Source organism: Myotis nattereri, assembly GCF_964212035.1.
Source record: "Myotis nattereri genome assembly, chromosome: 1".
Lineage (NCBI taxonomy): Eukaryota > Metazoa > Chordata > Mammalia > Chiroptera > Vespertilionidae > Myotis > Myotis nattereri.
Window position 1 is genome coordinate 21,528,551 of NC_138075.1, and position 24,050 is coordinate 21,552,600.

General features: G+C 52.0%; 2 protein-coding genes across 2 annotated transcripts in view; both read left to right on the forward strand.

Annotated features, from left to right (window-relative positions):
* POMT2 (protein O-mannosyltransferase 2) overlaps nucleotides 1-15,133 on the forward strand; it is a gene marked incomplete at its 5' end in the record, with an annotated part of 41,665 nt that extends 26,532 nt beyond the window's left edge. Inside the window, 10 exon segments of the mRNA XM_081105046.1 lie at nucleotides 3,277-3,355; nucleotides 4,420-4,571; nucleotides 4,998-5,089; nucleotides 6,621-6,697; nucleotides 9,950-10,021; nucleotides 10,305-10,364; nucleotides 10,453-10,558; nucleotides 11,531-11,671; nucleotides 11,781-11,895; nucleotides 12,721-15,133. Of these exon segments, the coding sequence (XP_080961172.1) occupies nucleotides 3,277-3,355; nucleotides 4,420-4,571; nucleotides 4,998-5,089; nucleotides 6,621-6,697; nucleotides 9,950-10,021; nucleotides 10,305-10,364; nucleotides 10,453-10,558; nucleotides 11,531-11,671; nucleotides 11,781-11,895; nucleotides 12,721-12,826 (1,000 nt within the window). The 3' untranslated portion in view covers nucleotides 12,827-15,133.
* Nucleotides 15,134-19,091: 3,958 nt separating this feature from the next.
* On the forward strand, nucleotides 19,092-23,808 carry NGB (neuroglobin; the record flags this gene model as incomplete). The annotated part of the gene is made up of 4 exons (XM_081085579.1): nucleotides 19,092-19,180; nucleotides 20,475-20,586; nucleotides 21,157-21,276; nucleotides 22,689-23,808. 4 exons carry the CDS (start codon nucleotides 19,092-19,094, stop codon nucleotides 22,821-22,823), a joined length of 456 nt encoding a protein of 151 aa, XP_080941705.1. The 3' UTR covers nucleotides 22,824-23,808.
* Nucleotides 23,809-24,050: the final 242 nt, after the last annotated feature.

Consider the following 24,050-nt stretch of genomic DNA (forward strand, 5'->3'; position numbering starts at 1 on the left):
GTTCATCAGATTATTTATTCACTTGATTCTTAGATTCACTTGTTGATAGATGCATATTTGTTCATAATTTGTATCTTTACCTTTTTCTTCTTCTTCCTCTTCTTAAAGGATACCTTTCAGCATTTCATATAATACTGGTTTGGTGGTGATGAACTCCTTTAGCTTTTCCTTATCTGTGAAGCTCTTTATCTGACCTTCAGTTCTGAATGATAGCTTTGCTGGATAAAGTAATCTTGGTTGTAGGTTCTTGGTATTCATCACTTTGAATATTTCTTGCCACTCCCTTCTGGCCTGCAAAGTTTCTGTTGAGAAATCAGCTGACAGTCGTATGGGTATTCCCTTGTAGGTAACTGAGTTTCTTTCTCTTGCTGTTTTTAAGATTCTCTCTTTGTCTTTTGCTCTTGGCATTTTAATGATGATGTGTCTTGGTGTGGTCCTCTTTGGATTCCTTTTGTTTGGGGTTCTCTGCGCTTCCTGGACTTGTAAGTCTATTTCTTTCACCAGGTAGGGGAAGTTTTCTATCATTATTTCTTCAAATAGGTTTTCGATATCTTGCCCTCTCTCATCTTCTGGCACCCCTATAATTCGGATGTTGGTATGCTTGAAGCTGTCCCAGAGGCTCCTTACACTATCTTCGTATTTTCGGATTCTTTTTTCATTTTGCTTTTCCGGTTGGGTGTTTTTTGCTTCTTTGCATTTCAAATCTTTGACTTGATTCTTGCGCTCCTCTGGTCTGCTGTTGGGTGTCTGTATAATATTCTTTATTTCAGTCAGTGTATGCTTAATTTCTAGTTGGTCCTTTATCACAACATCGAGGGTCTCATTAGATTTCTTGAGGATCTCACTATATTTATCGGCGGTCTCACCAGTCTTTTCGAGGGCCTTACTAAATATATCGGTGGCTTCTAGACAGTTCTTGAGAGACCTTAAAAGTGTGGTTTTGAACTCTATATCCAGCATTCTGCTTTCCTTCATTTCTGTCATTTGTGTCCTGTTTCTTTGTCTCTGCATTTTTTATGCTTTCTTGGTGCACCCCCTTGTGGTCTTTGTGTGCAGTCTTGTTGTAGTTAAGCCTTGATTGTTGTAGGTAACACTGGGGGGGATTTGACCTCCAGGCCAACTGGCTGTGAGAATCAGCTGTGTCTGCAGTGGGAGAACTTCTGTCCTCTAGGGAGGTGCTAATCTAGCCTTTGCCTGAGGCTATCCAGCAAATGCCTCTGTGCAGGGCTTGGGCAGGGCGGGTCCCAGGGGATCAACAGGGCGGGTGGAGCGAGCAGTTATGGCTGCTCTTAGTCCCGTCCCCAGAGGCTCTGCCTCTCAGTGTCCCAGCAACCGCTGTAAACCTCGGAGAGAAAGCTGCCCTTGAGTTCTGATCGATGCCAGACAGTCCCGCTTCTCCTGTTTGAGTCTGAATCCCCAGAGACTCGCCCGGAACTGGAGCTCAGAGCCTGAGACTCCCTCCTGATTGAAACAGACAACTGCGCCCTCAGCCGCCAGCCCGCTCCGCACACACCTCCACACCTTAGTATTTTACTTCCGCACTGCGCCTCCTCTGAGTCTCGGTACGCTTTTCTCTTTCCTTCTAGTTGTAGAATTTCCCCTCAGCCAGCCTTCCTGTGGTTCTGGGTGATGTCCATTCCATCTTTTAGTTGTATTTTTGAAGTGGTTGTGCGAGGCAGCAATCTCTGGTGTTTACCTATGCCGCCATCTTGGTTTCTCCCAAGCTGCTTCTTAAGTGACTACCTTTAGAAAGATGTAAATGTGTTTCCAAGAATATGGCAAATTAGTTTATTTACCCAACGTTATCCTTGAAAATGACTAATATGAAAACTGGAATAAAAATATAAAACTGGAATAATATAAGAGCATCTTCTAGAAAGCATCAAAGAGCTGTTAAGATAGTAAGGAGTTACCAAGCCAAAATCTAAATGAAAGGGAGGATCTGAGAAAAAAGGGGGACACTGTAGCCACTTCTGCCATGATCCCACAATCTTGAGTGTTGAACTTTGGTTTGGACTGCCTCTTAACAGAGGGAGTTTTAAAGTCAAAGTTCTAGGTTCACCCAAAGTGGTAAGTTTACTAAGTGATCCTTCCCCCAAATTGGGAGCCCCAAAAGGGTTAGGGCTGGGTAAATTTGCTGTGTCCACGTGTACTCTGGAAAAGTTACTGTGGTGCTGAGCAGAGTGTGCTTGGGAGGGGTGAAGCGGGGGTTGGGAGGCTCTGTCTCTGGTGCCTGAGATGTTGTAACTACCAGTTGATCCTCACATGGGTTTGCAGCCCAACGTTATTTCACCCAGATGGTCTCAAGATCTTCAAGCCAGGAATTTAAATGCACATAATCCTAGATTGGCAATGTTTCCTAGCAGCCTGGTGAAAGGCAAATTAAGACAGTTGTGCCTTAAGACAATTCTCTCTTCTAACTTCTAAATCTTTTTGGAAAAAACATTGTTACCTATTCTTATCAATGGTTTTTTGGTGACAGTGAATAATAATTAAATAGTATAAATAACTAAACACACAAGGAATAGGACCCCACATGCAAGAATAAGCAGGAACAATACATAGCAGAAGCAGCCCTCAGAAGTTTCATATACTAGAATTATTAGATACAGATTTTTTTTAAAAATCAGAATTTTATACATATAGAAAAGCTATGAGAGTTTTTTTTTCTGGTATGATCATGGATACTTAAAATTTTAATTTCATTATTAAATAATTTTTATTTTTTAATAAATTAAAATTTATTAAATTTATTTTTGAGAATTTCCAGAATTTTTATAATGAACATTTATTTCTTATTATGGATTAAAATAAGCACAAAGTAAATAAAAGCTAAATTAAACTCCTATTTTCCCTATAGATCCCCACTTTATAAAACTGGTGGTGGGAATAGAAAATAGATAGAGAGAGAGGTTTCTATCTCTGGGATATGCAGATTATAGATTTTAATACTCTTCTACCCACACCTGCAAGCTAAGTGCTTCAAAGCCACCAAATGTGTTGTCACTACCTCCACCCGCACCTTCCACCTGAAGGTAGCCCCTTTCTTGGCACACAGGCCGGTACTCCTACCATTTGTCCCTCCTGGTTTGAGCAGTTCTCCAGTTCTCTAGGTATTTCTTGTGAGTAAATAGTCAAGGAGTTCCTGACACACTGAATTTCCTATTCAGGTTTTTTTTAAGATCTGAACAGGTGACTCTAAGTATCCTTTGGTAAAGAAGAAGCGACACATCTCTTTTCTTTCAGATAATGGAACTTCTCTCTTCTAACTTCTAGGACCTCTCGGAACTTGCACAGTCACTATCATGAGGCCCCCCTGACCCGGAAGCACTACCAGGTCACTGGCTATGGCATAGTAAGTGAGCAACTGGAGTGTGCACAGCCTGACTCGGCCATATGGCAGAACACATCCTCCCCAGAATTCTGGCATTTTCCTAAGGATGGAGGCTGTACAGGGACTCAGCATTTGGGAAAAGCAGCCTATGAAGTCTATCTGTTTCCATCTCTCTCCTCCCATAATAACCACGCCACTTTATGTTCTGACACTTAATAAATGTCAGATATGAATACTGTGTGGGTCCCTTTTAAATCTACATTGGATGTAAACGCCACAGACCCACAATGTGACCCCAGATGACTGTGGACATTTATCCTTTGCCAGGTCCCAAATCCCTGTTTGCCTTGTTTTTAAGGATTACTTCCCTCTGCAGGGGGATATTCACCACATTGCTTTTGGATTTTTACTACCTTGGGTGATGCCGTTCATAGAGGAAGCTCAATGAGTACTTATGGCTTGGACAGTAATTTGAAAACAAAAACAAGAGGGTAACTAGACTTATAACTATCAGTTACGTTCCCCTCCAAGGGCTTTGGTGCATCAGTAAAAATTCTGGGTTTCATAAAATGGATTTTCCAACCCTGTTTTCTCATCCCAGTGTGTGCTAGAGCCAAGACTCTGAGCGTCACCTTTTTCTTGTGGGCATCTCCCGAGGAGAATTAGGCACAACTGTCTTAATTTCCAAGTACAGTGTCCAGGCCAGACCTTGCTGGCTTAGCTGAATGGGTGTCCACATGGCCAAGGTCATGGATGCAAATGGCCCAAATCGATTTCTGTTGGCTCAGGGTGATGTCTTTAGTTTGGTTTAAGGGCAGAAACATCTATTTGGAATTTAAACTCTTGTCCTATGAAGTGCAGGCTTGGACATCAGGTTCCAGGAGTTATACTAACTTTCTTGGTTGGGATAGTGAGTGCTGAAGCAGTATCCATCACTTGAAATATTTCCAGGCCCTTTTGTTCCCTTCCCCACCTCAATCATTGAGGTCAGTTTAGTCTTTGACCTTTGTAACATGGGGCATCTGAAATGTCTTCTCTAAAGTCATATTATTTTCTTTGCATTTTTTCCTTGCCTTATGTGTTAGAATGGGACAGGGGACTCAAATGATTTCTGGCGGATTGAGGTTATAAACAGAAAATTTGGAAACCGGATCAAAGTGCTGAGAAGTCGAATTCGCTTCATTCATCTGGTCACAGGCTGTGTCCTGGGCTCCTTGGGAAAGGTTCTGCCCAAGTGGTGAGTCTCTGGGGTTTTGATGTTCCAGTTGAGGCTCATGCTGTTCCTTTCTCACTCCCAGCATTCCAGAAGATTCAGTCTCCCAGTTGTCAGTGTTCACCTAATGTTTGCTTATTTTGAGTGGTAGGTGGAGGGAGAAAAGCATCAGGTGTGTTGTAGAGCACAGAGTTCCAGAGTTCCCCTGGTGTTTTATGTGCTCTGATAGTTGAAGGTTTGTACATGTGCAAATGTTTGTACTCTCTGGATCTATCTGTCTTTCTAAAATGGGAATACTGTGTGCTAGAATACTCCTAGGATAGCTCAAGGTTGAAAAAAGCATGGCCACTGGGTTGAAAAGAGAGGGGTTCCATGGACGTAAGGGCAGTTAACAGTGCTCTCTGGTGAGTTTCAGGTCTTCTGGGAGACACCTGTGACTGTTTTTCACAGGGGCTGGGAGCAGCTGGAAGTTACTTGCACTCCGTACCTAAAGGAAACCCTCAACTCCATCTGGAATGTGGAGGACCACATCAATCCCAAGTGTGAGTGAGGTTACTTCCTGGGCTGCCTCTTACAGGAAACAAACCTTTTAAACTGCTGTTGCTTTATCTTATTGTTTCCACTTTCTTCCTTTTTAAACCTAATTTCTTCATATGAGTCGTCTAGAGAGGCGGCTCCTTTTGCTTCCCATCCACTTACACTTTCTCTCCTTGAAATGACCAGTGACCTCACTCGAGGCCAGAGCTACTTGTCTCTTCTCATTTTCCTTGTCTTTCACCAGATTGGACTCTTTTCTCCTTGGCCTCTGTAATGCAGGTCTGTCTGTCTCATCTCCTTCTGGACTCTTCTCCCTCCTGCACCATGGGCACCTCCCACCCTCAAGGCTTAGAGTAGGCTGGTGCTTTCCCTCTATGCCCCTGTGTAGAGCTCCTCCGCTCCCCACATCCAGCCAACACGTTTACAGAAAGTGACAGCCACAGCCCTGGCCTGGGCCCTGTATCTATACTCCCAGGCTCCACTGTGACATTTCCACATCAGTGTCATCTTCAACTCAGCGAATCTTTGGATTCACTGCCAGTTCTCTTAGACTGCCCTCTTCTTGCCTGATTTCTTTTCTCACTGCTTCCCATTTCATTCTTTTTTTTTTTTTAATATATTTTATTGATTTTTTACAGAGAGGAAGGGAGAGGGATAGAGAGTTAGAAACATCGATGAGAGAGAAACATAGATCAGCTGCCTCCTGCACACTCCCTACTGGGGATGTGCCCGCAACCAAGGTACCTGCCCTTGATAAGAATCGAACCTGGGACCCTTGAGTCCGCAGGCTGATGCTCTATCCACTGAGCCAAACTGGTTAGGGCCCCATTTCATTCTTTTACCACCTAATTTAACCAACCAGCTAATTAATTACCTAAATAAACTCTTTTTTTAAATTTTTTTAATTCTCACCCAAGGTTTTTTCTCATTGATTTTTTAGAGAGAGTGGAAGGGAGAGGGAGAGATGGAGAAAAACATCCATGTGAGAAAGACAAGACACATTGATTGGTTGCCTCACCAGGTTGGGGATTGAGCTCCCAAATGAGGTATGTGCCCTTGACTGGAATCGAACCCGGGATCCTTCAGTTTGTGGACCAGTACTCTGTCCACTGAGCCAAATCAGCTAGGGCTTAGCAACTCTTTATTGAGTATGACAGAACCATGTGGGGCCCTGGGGAGATATTGGTGAACGAGATAGACTTGGTCCCTATCCTTGCAGCCCTTCTGCCTAGCAGGGAGGGCAGCTGTGCCAGTACCGAAATGAAGGGTGACTGTGCCGAGAGCTGCCAGAGCACCCAGGCCTTGTCGTCTGTTGCCTTTGTATTTCTCAGAATGCATGATGAGTGCTCAATACAAGCTGAAGGAATAATCAAGAATTGGGCCAAGTTTTCTTCCATCTCCCCAACACTTTCACCTACTTGATAGTCCGCTTGTCAGGAAAGCTGCACTCAGACTCTGGCAGCTGTGTGGATGCATGGACAGCTGTGAGAGCGAAGGTGTGACAAACGTTTCCTACTCGGTCATTTCTTTTTCTAGTGCCGAACATCAGCCTGGACGTGCTGCAGCCCAGCTTTCCTGAGATCTTGCTGGAGTCCCACATGGTGATGATCCGGGTAAGAGGGCCCCCTCCCATTTGGTGTCTTCTCGAAGACCTCAGGGCCATCCACAAATTCAGATCACAAACCAGTAGCATGGTTTAGATCCACTGCCCCCTTGTGGAGGACTTTGAAAGTGTCTTCACTTACTGGTTGAGTTGGTCTTTAAAGGCATTTATTTCTGTTGATCACAGAGTGATGGTGGTGATGAAGATGATGACAGTAATGATGACACCAGTGAAAACTTATGTAGCTCTTATGTGCCAGGCGCTACTCTAAGGGCTGTACACATACTAACTCATTTAATACTAACTACAATCCTATGGAGATTATTGTTCCTGGTTTACAGAGGAGGGGACTGAGGTACAGAGATGAATACCTTGCTTAGAGCCACACAGCTAAATGTGGGAGGCAGATCCAGGCTTCAAAGCCAGGCTGGCAGGCTCTCCGAGTCAGTGCTAGTCCCACTACCTTCCTCTGGCTCAAAGTGATTCTCCAGGCTGTTCAAGTGGCAGAGCCCTGAAAACCAGTGTCCTTGGTTGAAGAGTGACAGTACATTCCATCATAGGAAGTTATGATTAATTAAAATGAAGAGCTAATTTGAGTGTGTTGTTTACACGCAGCATAAAATCCCAACCATGACCCACTCCTGTTGCAGACAAAGACAAACCATTAGGGTACATGGCCGATTCTTTTGAAGGTTTTTAAGACTCATTGCTTGTGCTCTGTATCATTAGTAACTGACAGCAGTTGTAGCATCAGAGGTTTAAAAACAATTGAGAGAGGAAATCCTTAAATTGAGCAATTCTACCCACTAGCTTAAATTCTCCCCTGTGGTTGGAAAGACCCTGCTGCAGTTTTGATGTTCAGGGGAAACCCCTTTACTCTGGTTTAGGGAGAACCGGTATTCTGTAGGAATGGTGTTGAAGAATCACTGTTTCTCAGCCCACAGGGTTGCAGAGAGGTGTAGCAGTTGTTATTCCCCCTATGAGCCGATGGCAAGTGGACTTTCCTGGAAGTGATTATGGAAGCAGTGTCAGTAAATACAGTTGACTTAAACCACCAGATTAAATTTAAAAATTCAAATTTTGTCATTTCTGCACTTTGGCAGGTGATGAGTTGACAGCAAGCAATCTCTGGGTCACTTCCTCTCTGCCTCTCTGCTTGTAGCTGTCACTTTGGCTTGATGACATAGTTGTTTTCAATACGTGTCTGTCAGTCCAAGTATCATTCTGGGTCTAGGTAGAATTTTAAGACTAAGTCTAACTAGTCTTATTTCCTCTTTCATCATTGAAGAGTTAGAGTCCAACAAGAAAAGGGACATTTATTTTATTATTGAAGAGGAAGAGTCCAAGAAGAAAAGGGATATAGGGGACTTACTCAGCCAATGTAGAGTCAGAACAGGGAGAGAGACCACAATAGTCTAGAAAGTGCAGGGGAGAGGGGGGAGGACCTAAGGCTGGCAGGAAAGGCTGCTGTGCATGGTGAGGTTAGCTGGATCAAGCCTGCTCTAGGTTTTAAGCAAAGAGAATAATGTACAAATGTATATGCCTATACTGGTTACAGATTTTTCCTTCCTTCAGTTTCTTGGTTTAGTAAAGGAGCACATTTCTCAGAGTTTAATTTAGTGAGTAGGATGCCCTTGGATTATTATGGTTCTGGCTGAAGTCCCTGCATTTGGGGCTGGACTGGACTGGTTTGAAGGAATTGTGTTCCCGCAGCAGATGCTCTAGGGTTCAGAATGATTCATTCTTCATTCTTCATTCAGAGGCCCTTCACCTGGCTATGGTGGTTCACTGGTGGGGCAGCTGGGCCCTTTGACCCTGGAAGAGCAACCTAGCTACCACGTGGAGGCCTGCAAATGACCCCAACTCCTCAAGTAGCTGGATGAGTGAGCACTGGGTGGTGGTTCACTGAATCAGACCTTCTGGACCTTTCTTGGGCTAGACCAGTGGTTCTCAACAGAGGGTGATTTTGCCTCCCAGGGAATAATTGGCAATGTCTGCAGACATTTTTGGTTGGCATAGCTGAGGGGTAGGGCTGCTTCTGGCATCTAGTGGGCAGAGGTCAGGGATGCTAAGCATCCTACACTGCACAGGACAGCCCATACCAAAGACTTCTCCAGCCCCAGAGGCGGTAGTGCTGAGGTGGAGAAACCCTGACCTGGCCCAGGGCACCTGACCCCTCCTCAGGAAATGCCTTCTCAGCGGGCCCTGATGATGAGGCCGATGCCAGTCCTGGTGGTTAGCACCCAGGATCCTGACCTTTTCCTTCCTGTTTAGTAAAGGCCGGGTTTTACCATGTAGACACAGGCTGTTGGATATTCTTGGCTATTGATTAAAGGAGCGGAGTCCCTCGGGTTAAATGTGCATTCTCAACCACAGTAATATCACTTCCAGTGGGTAAATGTGTTCTTGAGGGCAAACCTCCCTTAACTTTGTAATGTATAAAGCACAGGTATTCATCTATAATAATAAAAGCGTAATATACTAATTAGACCGGACAGCCGAACGACCTTCCGGACATCATTCCAGATGTTCTTCTGGACGAAGCTGTGGTGGCGGAGGCCAAGGCAGAGGCGGTTAGGGGTGATCAGGCAGGCAGGCCAGCGCGGTTAGGAGCCAGCGGTCCCAGATTGTGAGAGTGAACAGGCCAGGCTGAGGGACACCACCCCCCCACACACACTCCATGCATGAATTTTATGCACTGGGCCTCTAGTATAATATATAAACAGATTTATAGTATAGCTGTGATATTATAATGTCATGGTGGGAGGTGTTTAGAAAAAAGTCTGAAAAGTCTGGGAGGGGCAATAATTTAAAAAGTTGAGAACACTGGTCTAAAGTAAAAATTTCAAAGTCCAGGAACTCATCAGCATTCCTGGGTTTGTGTTTGAAGTTGGTCTTCCGAGGGGACAAGTAAGTCAGCCCTGATTTTATATGCCCCCTCCACACCCTCTTGACACCTTTGGCCTGAAGATGGGTCTATGTTTTGTGCCCATAGGAAACAAGTCCCTTATTCCTCTCTCTCTCAAGCAGGGAGGTCTGACTGGGCTGTCTCAGGAGGGAGTTGGAGGCTTCCTGTTGGGAGAAGTGAGGTGATGGCATAGGCAGGTAGACAGTGACCCAGAGTGAGCACCTGGTTCTTCCTCAAGGGAGAGAGGAGGGAGGGCTTCTCCTGACTCTCGGCCATTACCAGAGAACCTGGTCTGCACACCTCTGTCCGCCCTCGATCTGTCTTGACCAGCTTTCCTCTGCCACTTTCCTGCAGGGGAACAATGGCCTCAAACCCAAGGACAATGAATTCACATCCAAACCCTGGCACTGGCCTATCAACTACCAGGTAGGCCAGAGGCTAGAGCTCCTCCCAGGACATGGAGCCAAGAAAGAGACTTGGTGGAGGTGGGGTGTGCTGGGTGACTGGGTGAGGCCTCACACCTGGCATGGGGTGGCCAGGACGGGGCTCTGTTCTGCCCTGGTTCTGCCCTGCCTTCCCAGAGAGCTCACATTCTGAGCCTCCCGCCCAGGCTCCGTGTCTGTGAAAGGTGACCAGTCCCCTCGTCCTGGAACCTGTGCAGCGGGGATGAGCCGGGCCCCAGATCAGCAGTGTGTCCTCTGCTCCGCAGGGCCTGCGCTTCTCAGGGATCAATGACACGGACTTCCGAGTGTACCTGCTCGGCAACCCGGTGAGTGCCGCACGTGCACCGTACACCCTCGGGCCGGGCCTGTGAGAGCGCAGCTCTCCATTCACCCTCTTGTCTCACTTCCGTGCAGGTGGTTTGGTGGCTGAATCTGCTGAGCATTGCCCTCTACCTCCTCTCAGGGAGCGTCATTGCCGTCGCTGTGCAGAGAGGGGCGCATCTGCCTGGGGAGGTTGAAGGTCAGGTCCCTGGGCCTCTCCCTCCCTGACCTGGCAGCTGGCAGGGAGCTTGCAGTCAGGGGAAGGCCTGCCTGCGGATGGGCCCCTCTTCCCCTTCTCCTTTGCTTTTTAAAGCTCACAGTCACCGAATGCCTGGTGCCGTGTTCAACACACATCCTCCCAAAAACCCTACAGGGTAGGGATCACTGCCCCATCCTATGGACTAGGAAACCAGGGCACAGGGGTTAAGGAACTTGTCCCAGGACATATGCTGATAGGTGACAGAGCTGAGGTTCAGACCCAAGCAGCCCGAGTTCAGAGTCTTCACTTTTAACCTCTGTGCTCTGTACAGAGCTGCTGTCTTTTCTCTTCTGCCCCCCCTTGTTCCGTGGCCCTGCCTTCTAGTGGGGAGAGAGGAGCCCCCAGGGCATGGTCTGTGGGTTCCCATCCTAGTGCTGGTCCTGGTAACTTTAGCTGCCAGGCCACGGACCACAGCATCTAAGACATTCACCTGGGCTGCTTCGGCCTCTGCAGCTCCCTGTCTGAACACCAAGAATCCCAGACTCCCTTCTATCCCACCTCCATCCTCCCCTCTGACTCACCTTGGCCCTGTCTGCCGCTGCAAACATTTGTGTGGCAGCAAAGATGTGGGCAATGGAGGTGGGGGAAGCTGTCTGTGGGGTGTGTAGGATTTTGGTTTCTTTAGGGACGGTGCTGCCTCTGCTGGTGTTTGGCACCCCTGCTGTGGGTGCTGAGGCCTCACTGGGCTGCGTGGGTGGCGGGCTGGCTGGGTGGCGAGCAGGGCTCTTGAGAGCCAGCTGCTCCTCTCCTCTGCCAGCTGCTGGAGGTGTTGGGCTTGGTCCAGGAGAGGGAAGGAAGCCCAGTAGGTGATGTGGCCTATTCATGACACACAGCAAGGATGGGGCAGAGCTGGGCTGGAGCCCAGGATCTCCGCCCCTCCCTGCGCTGACTGGGGCTGTGCTCCTTGGGCAGGGCTGTCCCAGGTCCTGCTGCGAGGAGGCGGTCAGCTGTTGCTGGGCTGGGCGCTCCACTACTTCCCCTTCTTCCTCATGGGCCGGGTCCTCTATTTCCACCACTACTTCCCAGCCATGCTCTTCTCCAGCATGCTCACAGGTCAGACTGCCACCTGGACTGGGTGGAGGGCGGGCAGGGTGGGGAGGAGGCCGCCATGGAGCAGCAGGGCCATCCGACAGGCTGTGCCAGGTGTCTGTCCTCTCACTAGGCATTCTGTGGGATACGCTCCTGCGGCTCTGTGCCTGCGGCCTGGCTGCCTCTTCGCTGGCCAGCGGTGTCCACATGGGGGGAGTCCTGAGCCTGCTCCTGGGAACTGCCTACAGGTGAGCCTCCCCTGCAGATCGCATTGCTGCTCCCCGGCCCCACCCCGATGCCTCAGCCCTGGATGCATTTTAGAATCCCCTGGGTACTCCCCACGGGTGCTGGTGCCTGTGCCCATCTTCAGACGTTTGATTCACTTGAGCCCAGTTTGGGCCTGTCAGTTTTCAAAGCTGCCAGGTGATCCTAGCGTGCAGCCACGTAGGGGAAGCATGGGGCTATCCTTTGCATTCTTTACTATGCCATTGGTTCCCAGCCTGGTACCACAGGCACACCTGGAGGGTACCCCTCTTCCATCCCAGTGGCTCCCTCCTGGAGCAGTGCTCAGTGGGGTGAGGGTGGGTCCAGGGGTACAGGGTGTGTGTGGCTCAGAATAACTGGAAGGAGGGTGTTGTTTGGAAAGCCATGCCTCTATCCACCTTGCAAGTCTCACAGATCCCCTGTTGAGAGGCATAGGCCTGTAGGGGGCCGGGGGCAGCATGAAAACGTGAACAGGGAACGGTGACCTGTGACTTGAGAGCATTTCCATGTTTTGACAAATACTCAGGCCAGACAGCCCACGAGCAGACCCCCTGACTGGTCTCTGTCCTTGGCCTCTGGGGGAAGAGCCCTTTTCTGTACTGTCACTAAGTCAGCATCTATAAGGTCACAGGCTACAGCCGCCCGAGGGCGGGTGAACTCAGGCAAAGCTGGGCCTGGCAGGGAATGGCTGTTGTAGGTGAGAAGATCTAAGGAGGCCGGCAGGAGGAGATGCATTTCAAAGATCTGTAGGGCAGTTGGCTGCTTGTCTCCACAAATGCCAACTGCCTCCTTCTGATTCTCTCTCACAGCTTCTACCTCTTCCATCCTCTCGCTTACGGGATGGTTGGTCCCCTAGCCCAGGACCCCCAAAGTCCGATGGCAGGACTAAGGTGGCTAGAATCATGGGACTTTTGAAGCCACAGCCTTAGTCCTGGAACTTCCTGGGGACAGCCAGCTGTGGAGCCAGTCCCTGAGCCCTCCCAACTGTGGAGGAAGCTGCCCGAGGAGCCTGAGGAATTCTCTCGCCTGCAGGACCAAGCTCTAGGAGCAGACCTGGACTCGAACCCAACACTAGAGAGCCACGGCTGTGTCTGCAGATTCCACTGCTGGGGATGGCTCAGCACCGAGGATGTCTCTCAGGCCGCTGCCCCACATGTGCAACATGAGGAAGCATGAGTGTGCGAGAGTGGTGGGAGTGCGAGGTGAGGGCACGTTTGTCCAGGCACCTGTGGAATGTGGACTGTGGCTGCGGACAGCTGTGTCATAAACTCTAAGAGAGTCCAGGGCTACAGTAGTTTTTTCTGGTAATTTTTTCACACTGGATTTGGTTTGTAAGTAAGACCCAGCAACAATTCTCTGACCTCCAAGAGGGATGAGAGCCTGGCCCCATCTTGGGACATCAGCAGTGGCGGAGCAGAAGGGACTGGTGGGCGGCCCGCAGCTGCTTCCCCGCGTGGCTGCTGTTGGGACAGCTCCTGTGTGGCAGCAGGTGGCTGGACTTCCTGTCTGCGGTGGCCACAGCGAGGCAGCTGAGGACTCGCCACATCTGAAAATGTCACCCGATGAGATTGGCGGGAGGAATGGCGTCCCATCCTTGGCTACTCTGTGTTCCAATGCCCTGGGGCTTAGAGGTGGTTTCTTGCTACCCATCCTTCCCTCTGCATCCAGCTGTGACAACAGGACAGATGCGTTCTCCTGGTGGCTGGCAGAGCCATTGGGCCCCTTGCTGAGCAGCCAAGGCAGATGTGTGGCAGGGCAGGGGTCTGTGTGGTGCTGGGCGGGGGTCACTCACTAAGTGCTCCCTACTTTTACTTCTCAGTTCTCCCCTGCTGACACCCTCTACACTCCTTTTCATTTCCCTTTCTCTGTGTCTTGGTGTCATCAATCTCTTTTTCTCCCCAAAGACCCAGAGCACCTAGAAATGCATTAAAGCTTCACCTCTCTTACTTTGAACCCAAGCAGGAAGCTCAGAGCTGTTCCTTTCACTTTCTCCCCAAATGAAAGGGATTAAGAAAGCCCTGGGGTCCCAACTGAACCAGCCCGAGGCCAGCCTTCTGCCTGCCTCCCTCCTCCCAGTGCATGACAGAGTATTTATTTGGTCTCAGAGGACTGTGATGCTTCAAGGTTAATGCCCAATCTGCCACACTCCATCTTCCCTCCTCTGTAGCCCCTACCAACTCTGACAGGGTCAGAGCTCTTTAGAGCATCTTCGGAGGCGGTTGCCACGGAGACTGGAAATTGGTCCTGGGGACAGGCTGTGCTACCTACTGGGTGATGGGAAGGGAAGCTTCTGGCCATGCTTGGACCTTGAGACCAACCATCATTAATGCTAATAGAGGAAATATAGCAACATCAAAAGCAAGGCAGGTTTGTTAATTAGATCTGGGGCCTGATGACCTCCCTCTCCCAGGGCTGCAGCCCTTTTGACTTCCCCCAGCAGGAAACACTGCCTGTGTGCTGAGTCTGGGCTGCTTGCTTAATTGTATTTCTGGAAGGGAAGGAGAACAGGATGGAGAAACCTCTGCTTGCCCTCCATCCTCCCCTCGCCCTCCCCTCTTCCCATCGGTGGAGTTGGTTTCTTCTGAGCTGGGTGAGGGCAGCCATGTGGGGGGCTCTCCTGGAGGTAGAATGCAGGAGTCGGCGCTTGGCTCTTCGTGAAGAACAGGGGCCCACAGTGCCATCCAGGAGGTGGCTGGTGTTCCCTGTGCCTTGTGTTTCCCAGTGGGGACTCGTTGGAAGGGGGGACTCTGAAGGAGTCAGCGGCGCAGCCACTCTGAGTGAGGGTGAGGGAGGAGGAATCGCAGGCAGCTCCCTGCCCATCTCTCCTGCTGATTTGGCCACACTGGGGACAAGGCTTCCTCTCTCTCTCCCACTGCTTTGCAAGGGTGGGAGAAGGAGACTTGTCTGCTCATTCCCTCTTCTCTTGCCCAGACTGGCAGACACTTCTCTGGGGACAAGGCCACATGGCTCGATGCAGCTTCAAGTGCTAGGGTTCTGTTGCTGGGAGATGCGGGGAGAGGGGCTGTGGGGTGGTGCTTTGAAATGGCCTCCAGCCCCCCAGGAATTGGCAGAAATGTGTCCCACACACTTGCTGGTGGAGGAAGAAGACATTGGTTAGAAGATAACCTCCAGCCAGCTTCTTGAGCCACATTTTTTTAAAAAAAAGTTTCCACAGGTAATCAGAGGTCATTTACTTTTGTAATAAATAGCTGTTATTTTGAATGCCATTGTTCTTGTTGCACTTAATTGAACCTGACTTGCCCTCTGGCTCCTGGAAAGAGGAGAAGAATGTTTTTTATTTTCTTTTTTATTTCTTATGGTTGACAGTATTACAGATGTCTCCCACTTTCTCCCATTTTGCCCCCCTTCACCGCCCCCCCCCCTTGCCCCTACCCAGGCCTTCCCCAAACTATTATGTTTTCAGTGTGAGAACCATTCTATTGTGTATCGTGTCTGGTCTGAGGCCATTCTAATTCCAGCAGAGGCCCTGGGCTGGGCAGGGGAGCCTGATTTTACCCTGGGGGGCATTTGGGCCCTCCCATTAAGAAGGTTACCTGAGTAATGTTGGTTATTTTGTTTTATATAAATTTATTTCAAAGTAACTAGGAAGCTGGACCTGATTTTTTTTCCTTTTAACTTTCCCACACCAATGTAGAAAAGAGGGAGAAAAGCAACAGTCCACGACTTCTGAGACAGCTGAGTGGCCCAGCATTGTAGCAAGTTCCATTCCGCCCCCATCTTGACAGGGGTTGTCTGTTTTCAGGGGTGATATTAAGGGTCCAAAGCAGGTGAGAGCTGATGTGTTGGACAGCAGATCGGGGGTGAGATGGAGAGGAGTAGCACTGTACTGTGAAGTTGGGGGCTTCTGGGCTAACTAACCACCCCCCTCTTAGGACCACCCTCCTCTTAGCTGGAGGCGGGGATGGCGGGCCATGCAGACCCTCAGGAGATGGGAAATGCTGAGGGCAGGTAGGTTAGAAGAGACCGAACACTTCCTGGCTGGCACAGCTTAGTTTACCAAGTCCCGACATCTGTGACCCTTGTCCCCATAAAGGTCCAGTGAAGTCATTGCTGGTTTTGTCCCCATTCTACCCATGAGAGATTAAACTACTGGCCTAAGGTCCCACGATGAGTGATTAGTGGAACTTGGCCTAGTCACCAAGGTGGGCTTTTTCTGCTTCTCCAGCCTGGTCCTGGGGCTAGAAGCACCTTCCCAGAACAAGCTGGCAGACCTGGGTCCCTGGGGAGAAGGCCTGGGCCCAGCTCGGAGGTGTGCAGAGTCCGCCTGCTTCTTCGCACATTCTGCTTAACACATTGACAGCTCATCTGGGGCCCGGTGTTTCCTGGTGCACCCAGCCTCTGGTTTCCGGGAGGGAAAAAGCCCTGATTTGTAGCATTTGCCAATTTTCATGGTGTAAATACTCCTACCATGTCCTGCCTCAGGTTACCAACCTGATGCCACTGTAGGAGTTGGAAAGGTGCAGACACTGGGCTCTCACAAGCCATCTAAGGAGCCAGTTCCAATACAACCTTGACCCAGACCCAGTGACCTTGGCTTGGTCTGAACTATGGAGATACCTTTTGGTCACAGTCCACTAAAGTGAGGGAGGCCATGTAGCATGGAGGCCTAAAGGATGGGCCAGAGTGAGACCTGAGGCCAAATCCTGGGCCTGCCACTTACTATGATCTCGGGTTAGTTACTTAACCTTTTTGCCCCATTTCCTCAATGGTAAAAAGAGAGTATAATAAATAGTACCTACTTCATAGAGTTACTGTGAGGATGAAAAGAGCTCATGATGAAAAAAAGATGCAAAGTGCCTTGTTCAGTGTCTGGACATAAATGCTCAATAATGCTAGCTCTTTGTTATTGGTGGTGACTGATCCCAGTGACAGCACTGGCTCCAGAACAGTATCTGACTTCCTTGATTAGAACCTCCTGCCCCGATCATGGGCAGATGCCGGGCAGGGAGGGGAGCTCCTATGACTTTTCCCTAGTCACTCAAGTATGGATTCAGACCCTCCATCTCTGGTGAGAATGTTTGGGCCCAGCCAGGTCCCTGGACCTTTTCTCCAGGGGAACAGAGGTTAGAGTGCACTCAGCCCCCCCCCCCCCCCCCCCCCCCCGCCTCCTCCTGGTTCAAGAAAGGCAGAGGGAGTGCTGACTTCACCACCTACGTGCTAAGGCCATTAACGCATCAGACCCCAGGCCCTGTCCCACGGAGGAAGGAGGCCAGAGGGTGCCAGTGTAGACCATTGCCAGGACATGTAAACTGGGTGGAGTGGGAAACCTCCGAGGAGCCAGCTGGCCTGCAGGGAGCACTGGGCATCTGGTCACTGAAAGAAGGTAAAGGTCGCTTGAGACTTGACTTTCCCTGTGACCTGCTGTATCTGGCTGCAGGGCCAGGGGGTGCCATTCTGGAAGACTAGTCCCTGAGCACCCTGGCCTTCTCCCCTCAGCCTCCCGTCCCTTTGTGCTCCTACCTGGGGCTCTCAGACTCTAGGACACAAGCCAGGCTGCCTTACAGCCTTGTTCTCCCTGCCCCAGCCCAGAGGGCCGAGCTGTGTGGAGAGATGGGGGAGAGATGACTAGGGGTACTCAAACTCCTGGGTCCTTGGAAGAGGGAGAGCAGCTGGACGGGTTCATCAGGCTCAGTTGGATGCAGGAAAGGCGAGTTCTGCTGAGGCGCTTCATCCGGATTCAGGGCCAGAAGGAGAAGTTCTAGAAGGCAGGGACTCAGCACTCCATGCCTAGCACAGGGCCGGCCGTGGAGCTGCAGCCTGACCATAACTGATGGCCCCAGAGCACCCGCCCCTCCTTCGTGTCTGTGAAAATAAAGGCGGTGGACTGAGAGGCTGGGTATGGAGACCCAGCCCAGCTGTACACTGGACACAGCTGAGGACACAGAGAAGTGGACAGCCTGAGGGGAGATGGGCTCTGACACTCCCAAATAAGAAATGGTGAGCAATGTGCCTGCTCTCCCAAACCTGGGCCCCTAGAACTTGGTGGGGCTTGAGGAACCTTCATGACTGAAACAGGAAAGTTTGGGTCTAATTGACAGGTGGCCAACTTTACACCCTGAATGGCAAGCCTGAGATTCTGGGCCTGAGCTTCTATTTAATAACATACATAGTACTTCTATTTAATCTTTTAAAAAATCTATTAAAAATTGTGGGATGACCCAGCCGGCATGGTTCAGTGGTTGAGTATCTACCTATGAACCAGGAGGTTACGGTTCAGTTCCTGGTCAGGGCACATGCCGGGATTGTGGGCTCCATCCCCAGTGTGGAGCATGCAGGAGGCAGCCGATCAATGATTCTCTCATTGATGTTACTCTCTCTCCCTCTCCCCTCCTCTCTGTAATCAATAAAAATATATTTTAAAAATCATGGGATGGTGGACTGTTCGCGCTTAACTCCCTCAAAGTCCACATAGGGCGATGCTCACAGCTGCTGCGGCTGCGACCCCACCCTGCCACGCAGAACTGGGGCTGGAGTTGGAGCCCACAGGTCTCTACGCATGGAGTCGCGGGAAACCCAGCCTGGCGGAAATGGCTGCGGTCGGGCCCTGTCCCTAGGGTGAGTGCCCCTGAGGAGTGGGGGTGTCTCAGATCCAGAACCAGGGCAGAGGGCACCCCTAACCTCAGCCTAGTCGTACAGGTAGCGGCCCTGGCATCCCCCGGCCTGACCCTGGGAAGGAGGGGAGGAGACCCTGTGCCAGGGGGGTGACAACTCAAACGCTTCAGGAAATGTTTGAGAGGCTTGTGGAAAGGTGGCTCATGCAGAGCCTACCTGAGACAATCAAATTCAGTGCAGGCTCCATGATTTCTGTGCAGCTCTGAAGCCGGCACTGCCCGTGCCACCAGGTCTGGGCCAGAGCCTTGCCCAGAGACGTGCGCTTTGATGGCCGGCGGGGGCGGGGCCGTGGTTGCTTTAAAGCGCCGGGTCGGTCGGCTCGGGCTGTGCAGCGTGGGGCACTCTCGGAGCCGCGGGGCGCAGGGAGCTGTGGCCGGAGCAGGGTCCCCAGAAGCGCCAGAGGGGCCGGCAGGATTGGGGCGCCTCCACTAGGGCAGGGCTGCCAGGGGTGCGGAGTGGCCTTGTCGCTTCGGAGATGGCGCGGCACCTGCGGTGACGGTCTCGCGCCCCGAGGCTTCCAGCCTTGCGCCCCGCGTCCCTGGTGAGCATGGAGCGCCCCGAGCCGGAGCTGATCCGGCAGAGCTGGCAAGCGGTGAGCCGCAGCCCACTGGAGCACGGCACCGTCCTGTTCACCAGGTGAGGGTGCCCCCGAGCCAGGGCGGGCAGGGGACCTGGCCAGGAATGGGTTCCAGGTGGCTGGCGGCTCCAGAGGAGGGAAAGCTGACCGCTGCCTCTGCACCGGGCGCCTCCAGGTGTGCGCCTCCAGATGTGCGCACAGGAGCCGGCCCAGGACCCCTTCTTGCTTCCCGCGCGGCACATCCGGCCCAACGAGGCTCTCTGGGGGCGGAGTGGGGCCTCTCCGGAATCTCCTTACACTGGGGCCAGCAGACACCATCCCAGGTGCTGGCCTCCTCCCTGGCTCTGCACCTCCTGAGTTTGTTCCTGGGATAGTAACTCCAGGGGTGCCCGCCGCTGCCAGTAAGGGGAAACCGCCCGTGTGGGGAGGGGGCGCTGGGTGCCTGGCTGGCAGAGCACGGGGTTCAGGTCCCAGGAAAGTGCACTTCCACCAACTAACAGGGGGATCAACCTTTCCCAGGAAAAGACCAGGCTAGGACAGAGAACCCCCAGGCGGGGGAGGACAGATGCCCGAGTCTCACTGCCTGGAAGAGGGGTAAGGGGGTGCCAGCCCCTCAGGGGGAGGAGGAGGCAAATCTTCAACCTCAGCCGGAGGGTCTCTAACCACTCGACCATCACAATGAGGCACAGTTTCCTTCCACCAGAGTTTTTCCTAAGCCAGCACAGAACTTCTGAGGAAGCTTTTGCAAACCCCCCACCCCCAACCCCCCAGCCCTCCCCCACTGCCTCCCCCCAAAATGGAAATAAATTCACAGTTACCCAGAACCCAGATGCTCCCTCTCAGATGTGGCTGAGAGCTTCTGCTTTGTGTCTCCTGGCTTTCCCTGGCTTACTCAAGCCCCCTCTGTGGTTCTGAACTGTGTGGCCCTAGGGAAGCCCCTTAACCTCTCTGGGCTTTTGTTTCCTCCATAAAATAGGTAAGGAGTTCTTAACCATTATTATCATCCTGGCCAGAGCCCCCTCAGACACGATGAGACTAGGAGATTCTGACCCCAAAATGGGAAGGGTTGGGGGAAGAGAGAGAGAGAGAGCGAGCCTTTTCCCAGGCTTTCTGTGTGAGAATCCCTTCTTGCCCCAGTCCCCTCAACATGCTGGGTCCTGGGGTGGCCTGGGGACCCATGTTCTTTCTAGGAAGGGGTTTCGGCAAAGCTGGTGAAGGGGTCAGTACCAGGTTGGAGGGTACGCTGTCGTTTACAGCCAAACCTCCGGCCCACCCCCACTCCCACTGTGGCAGCCAGGGCTCGTGGGCTAGCTGGGGCTAACACCCGGGGCTGACGCGGGCCTCCCCCTGCAGGCTGTTTGACCTGGAGCCCGACCTGCTGCCCCTCTTCCAGTACAACTGCCGCCAGTACTCCAGCCCCGAGGACTGCCTCTCCTCCCCCGAGTTCCTGGACCACATCAGGAAGGTGAGGGGAAGGATGAGCTGGGGTGGCCTCCAGGATCCAGCAGGCGCCTTCCTGGGAGAGAATGAGGGACATGGGGTAGTGAAAATGACTGGTTTTCTGCCCCAGGCCTGGGCTTACTGCCCTGCTCCTTGCCCTCTGCACTGAGCTGGACCCAGTCTGGGCCAGTCAGCCTTCTCCCCACCCTGTGTTCAGCCAGCTGGTGCCAGCTCTGTCATTGCCCTGGGCCTCGTCCCTGGCTCCTTTGGGTGGTGCTGGCGCTCATCTACTAGGGGCCGTCCGTCTGCCTGTGAAAACCAAGCTGGGTTTTCTTAGAGGCTCTCCCAGGGCCTCGGTTTCCCCTCGTCCCAGGCAAACAACACTGTCCCGCAGGCATGCTTAGAGCTTTGAGCCCCTCAGAGGCTTCTCTCACCATGTCGGCCATCACACATTGAACACCTACTGTATACAGACACAGGTTGCTTTCCATTTCTCATGACTCTCTTACCTCTAGTCGGGACCCCCAGGCTCTGGACTGTGGGTGTGAGCAGGAAGATGGCTCTGCCTGTCTCACGGCTACCTTGGCCTTGACAGGTGATGCTCGTGATCGATGCTGCGGTGACCAATGTGGAGGACCTGTCCTCGCTGGAGGAGTACCTGGCCGGCCTGGGCCGGAAGCACCGTGCAGTGGGTGTGAAGCTCAGCTCCTTCTCGGTGGGTAGAGGGGCTCCTCTCTCTCCTGAGCTCCTGACCTGAGGCCACCACTCTCTCCTGGTCCTCTCTTACCTCCCCCTTCCTACTCCCTCACACGACTGGGCGAGGGACCTGCATCTGTTACACACGTGCTGTGTGATCCTGGTGCTGCCTTGACCTCTCTGAGCCTCCAACTTTTCTTCTCTGGAGTGACTTCTCTTAGAACCATAGATCGTTCAGGAGCCTGTGTGATTAGCCGGTCTGCTCAGTTTTCTGTTCCCGTGTATAAGACCATCTCAAACCAACAACGATGCCTAATTTCTCTGGGCTCTCGTCTGTTCCATGTGGTGTGGCTAGAGCCACTCATGCAGTGCACGCAGCTGGAGCTCGGCTGGGGGTGGAATGTCCAGGGTGGCCTGGCATCCTCGGGGTCTCTCTCCCTGTGGCCTCATCACTCGGTGGTCTGGCCCAGCGTCTGTCCAGCGCAGCAGCTGAGTTCTAAGAGGGAGTGTCCGAAGAGGTCAAGCCCGTTGTGCAAGTGCTTTCCCAGACTCTGCTTGCACTACTCTTGCTAATGCCTCATCTGGCTAACAGCCCATGGGCCAAAGCCAGTCACACAGCTGAGCCCAGTGTCAAGGGGGAGGATCCCTACTCAAGGTGGGGTTCACTGGGGCACTGACGTGGCCGTCTACCACATAGACCAGTCATCCTGCCAGATGGTAGGCACTGGAGGACGGGGCCGAGTTTGTCTGGCGCTCTTCATCTCCCATGCTAGCACAGTGCCTGGTCGCCAGTGGACAGTCAGTAAATATTAGTGGAATAAATAAATCGTATTTTATTATGACTAAACATGAGAGCCATTATTATTGTTGAAGGCTTACTGTGCGCAGATGCTATACTAAGCTTTTTATAGATGACCTCATTTAATCATTTCAACAACCCAATGAATCAGAACTTTTTTTTTGGTTTTACTTTCTTGGTTTAACGGGTGAAGCAACGGAGGCTCAGAGAGGTGACATGACCTGCTCAAGGTCGCAGAAAGTGAACCGAGGCCCAGCTGGTTCCAGAGCCCCCGGGCTCTTCACACCGCGAGTGCTGCCTTGCAGAGGAGGAAACAGGCCTGTGGGGATGGCTCTGCTTGGTCTGAGCTGGGAGTCCCAGGCAATGCCTCTGCCTCACTCCTTGGGTGGTTTCAAGGCTGGGAGTGGGGTGAAAGGCTTTGTTCACTATAAAGGCTCACTCTAAGGGGGAAAGTGGGTGCAGTGTGGTACCCAAGGATTGGGGCAGAATCCTGCTCAGAAAGCATGAACCCTGTGCAGGAGAGAGGAAAGGCCCAGGAGCCCGTCCCAGCCCCAGGCCTCGGGTTTCTCACCCGTGGAATGGAGTGATGCCTTCCTGCCTTGGGAATGACAAGGTGCTCCTTGCCTCTGCAGACGGTGGGCGAGGCCCTGCTCTACATGCTGGAGAAGTGCCTGGGCCCTGCCTTCACACCAGCCGTGCGAGCAGCCTGGCGCCAGCTCTACGGGGCCGTGGTACAGGCCATGAGTCGAGGCTGGGATGGCGAGTAAGAGGCATTTTCTGCCCAGCAGCCTCCACCTGGTGGCCTTCATCTGTCTGTGTCTGTCTGTTGGTCTGTGTCTGGTGTAGCCTTGTCCCCTTGACCATACTGCAGGGGTGATGGAGCAGGGCTGGGTCCCCGTCCCACCCCCACTCAAGTACAGAGGGGTGTGCCTTTCCTCTAGGAAAGGGCTTCTGGATTTCCCTGCACCCCAGTGGCTTCTTCCCTGCCTCCTTCTCTCCCTCTGGTGTCCCCTCTTCTTCCATGAGGAGGAGCAGCATTTTGGGGGCATTGGCGTCCTGGGTCCAGGGAGGTATTGGGCTTTGAGAGAAGGGGCTCTTCCATCAACCACCGTTCTGGGGTGAGCCTGAGTCCAGTCGGGGTGGGGGGTGGGACGGCCGAACTCCAGGCACCTTTTGAATGCTTTCCTCTCCCAGGGTGTTTGCTTTTCACAAGGAAAGGGAGGGACAGCTTTAGCCTTCATGGTGGAGTCACAGGCAGGTCATCAGGAGAACTGCTGAAGGGACAGGTGACCTGGCTCATGAGGGGCTCCCTGGGGTCTCAGGGGCCTACTGAGATGTCACTGCAGTCTCTCCCCTCCCCTCACTCAGCACTGTGGTGGCAGCTCCCTTACCATCTCTCTGTAGGAACCAGCTAGCCAGCCAGGGTGGGGTGGGGCTGCGGAAGGCCAAGGAAGGAGGGGCCCCTTCATTCGGAGAGACCTGAGTTCGGGCAGCTCTTCCTCACCACCCACCCCAGTAGGGCCCCGGTCTCATCTCCTGACCCTCCTTTCTGCCTCTGCCAGCACCCAACGGTGGGCCCACAACTCCCCAGCTTTCATGCCCGGTGTGTGCCCTACTCAGGTGGGTGGATAGATGGGAAGGCAGTGTGAGAGGCCCTCTACCCTCGCCCTGAGCTGTCTGCACTTTATCTTTTGTTCTGTGCTGTGGTTGTGTAAACTCATGAGGAATAAACCTCTTCTGTGTGCCTCTCTGACCCTCTGGGACTGGTCTTTTCTTGGGTGTCAGCTTGTACAGGATGAAGCTGCAGAGTGACGGATGTAGGACAGGGCAGGAGTTTGGGGTCAGGAGGGCCAACGTGAGAACAGGTAAAAAGAAGGGAGGGACCTGGAGAAGCCAGTGGTGGAGATGGAGCTAGGGGTCTGTGGTGGAAACTGCCTGGCAGGGCACCAAATCCAGTTCTTCCTCCACCTGGGCATAGAGCTGGACTACATTTC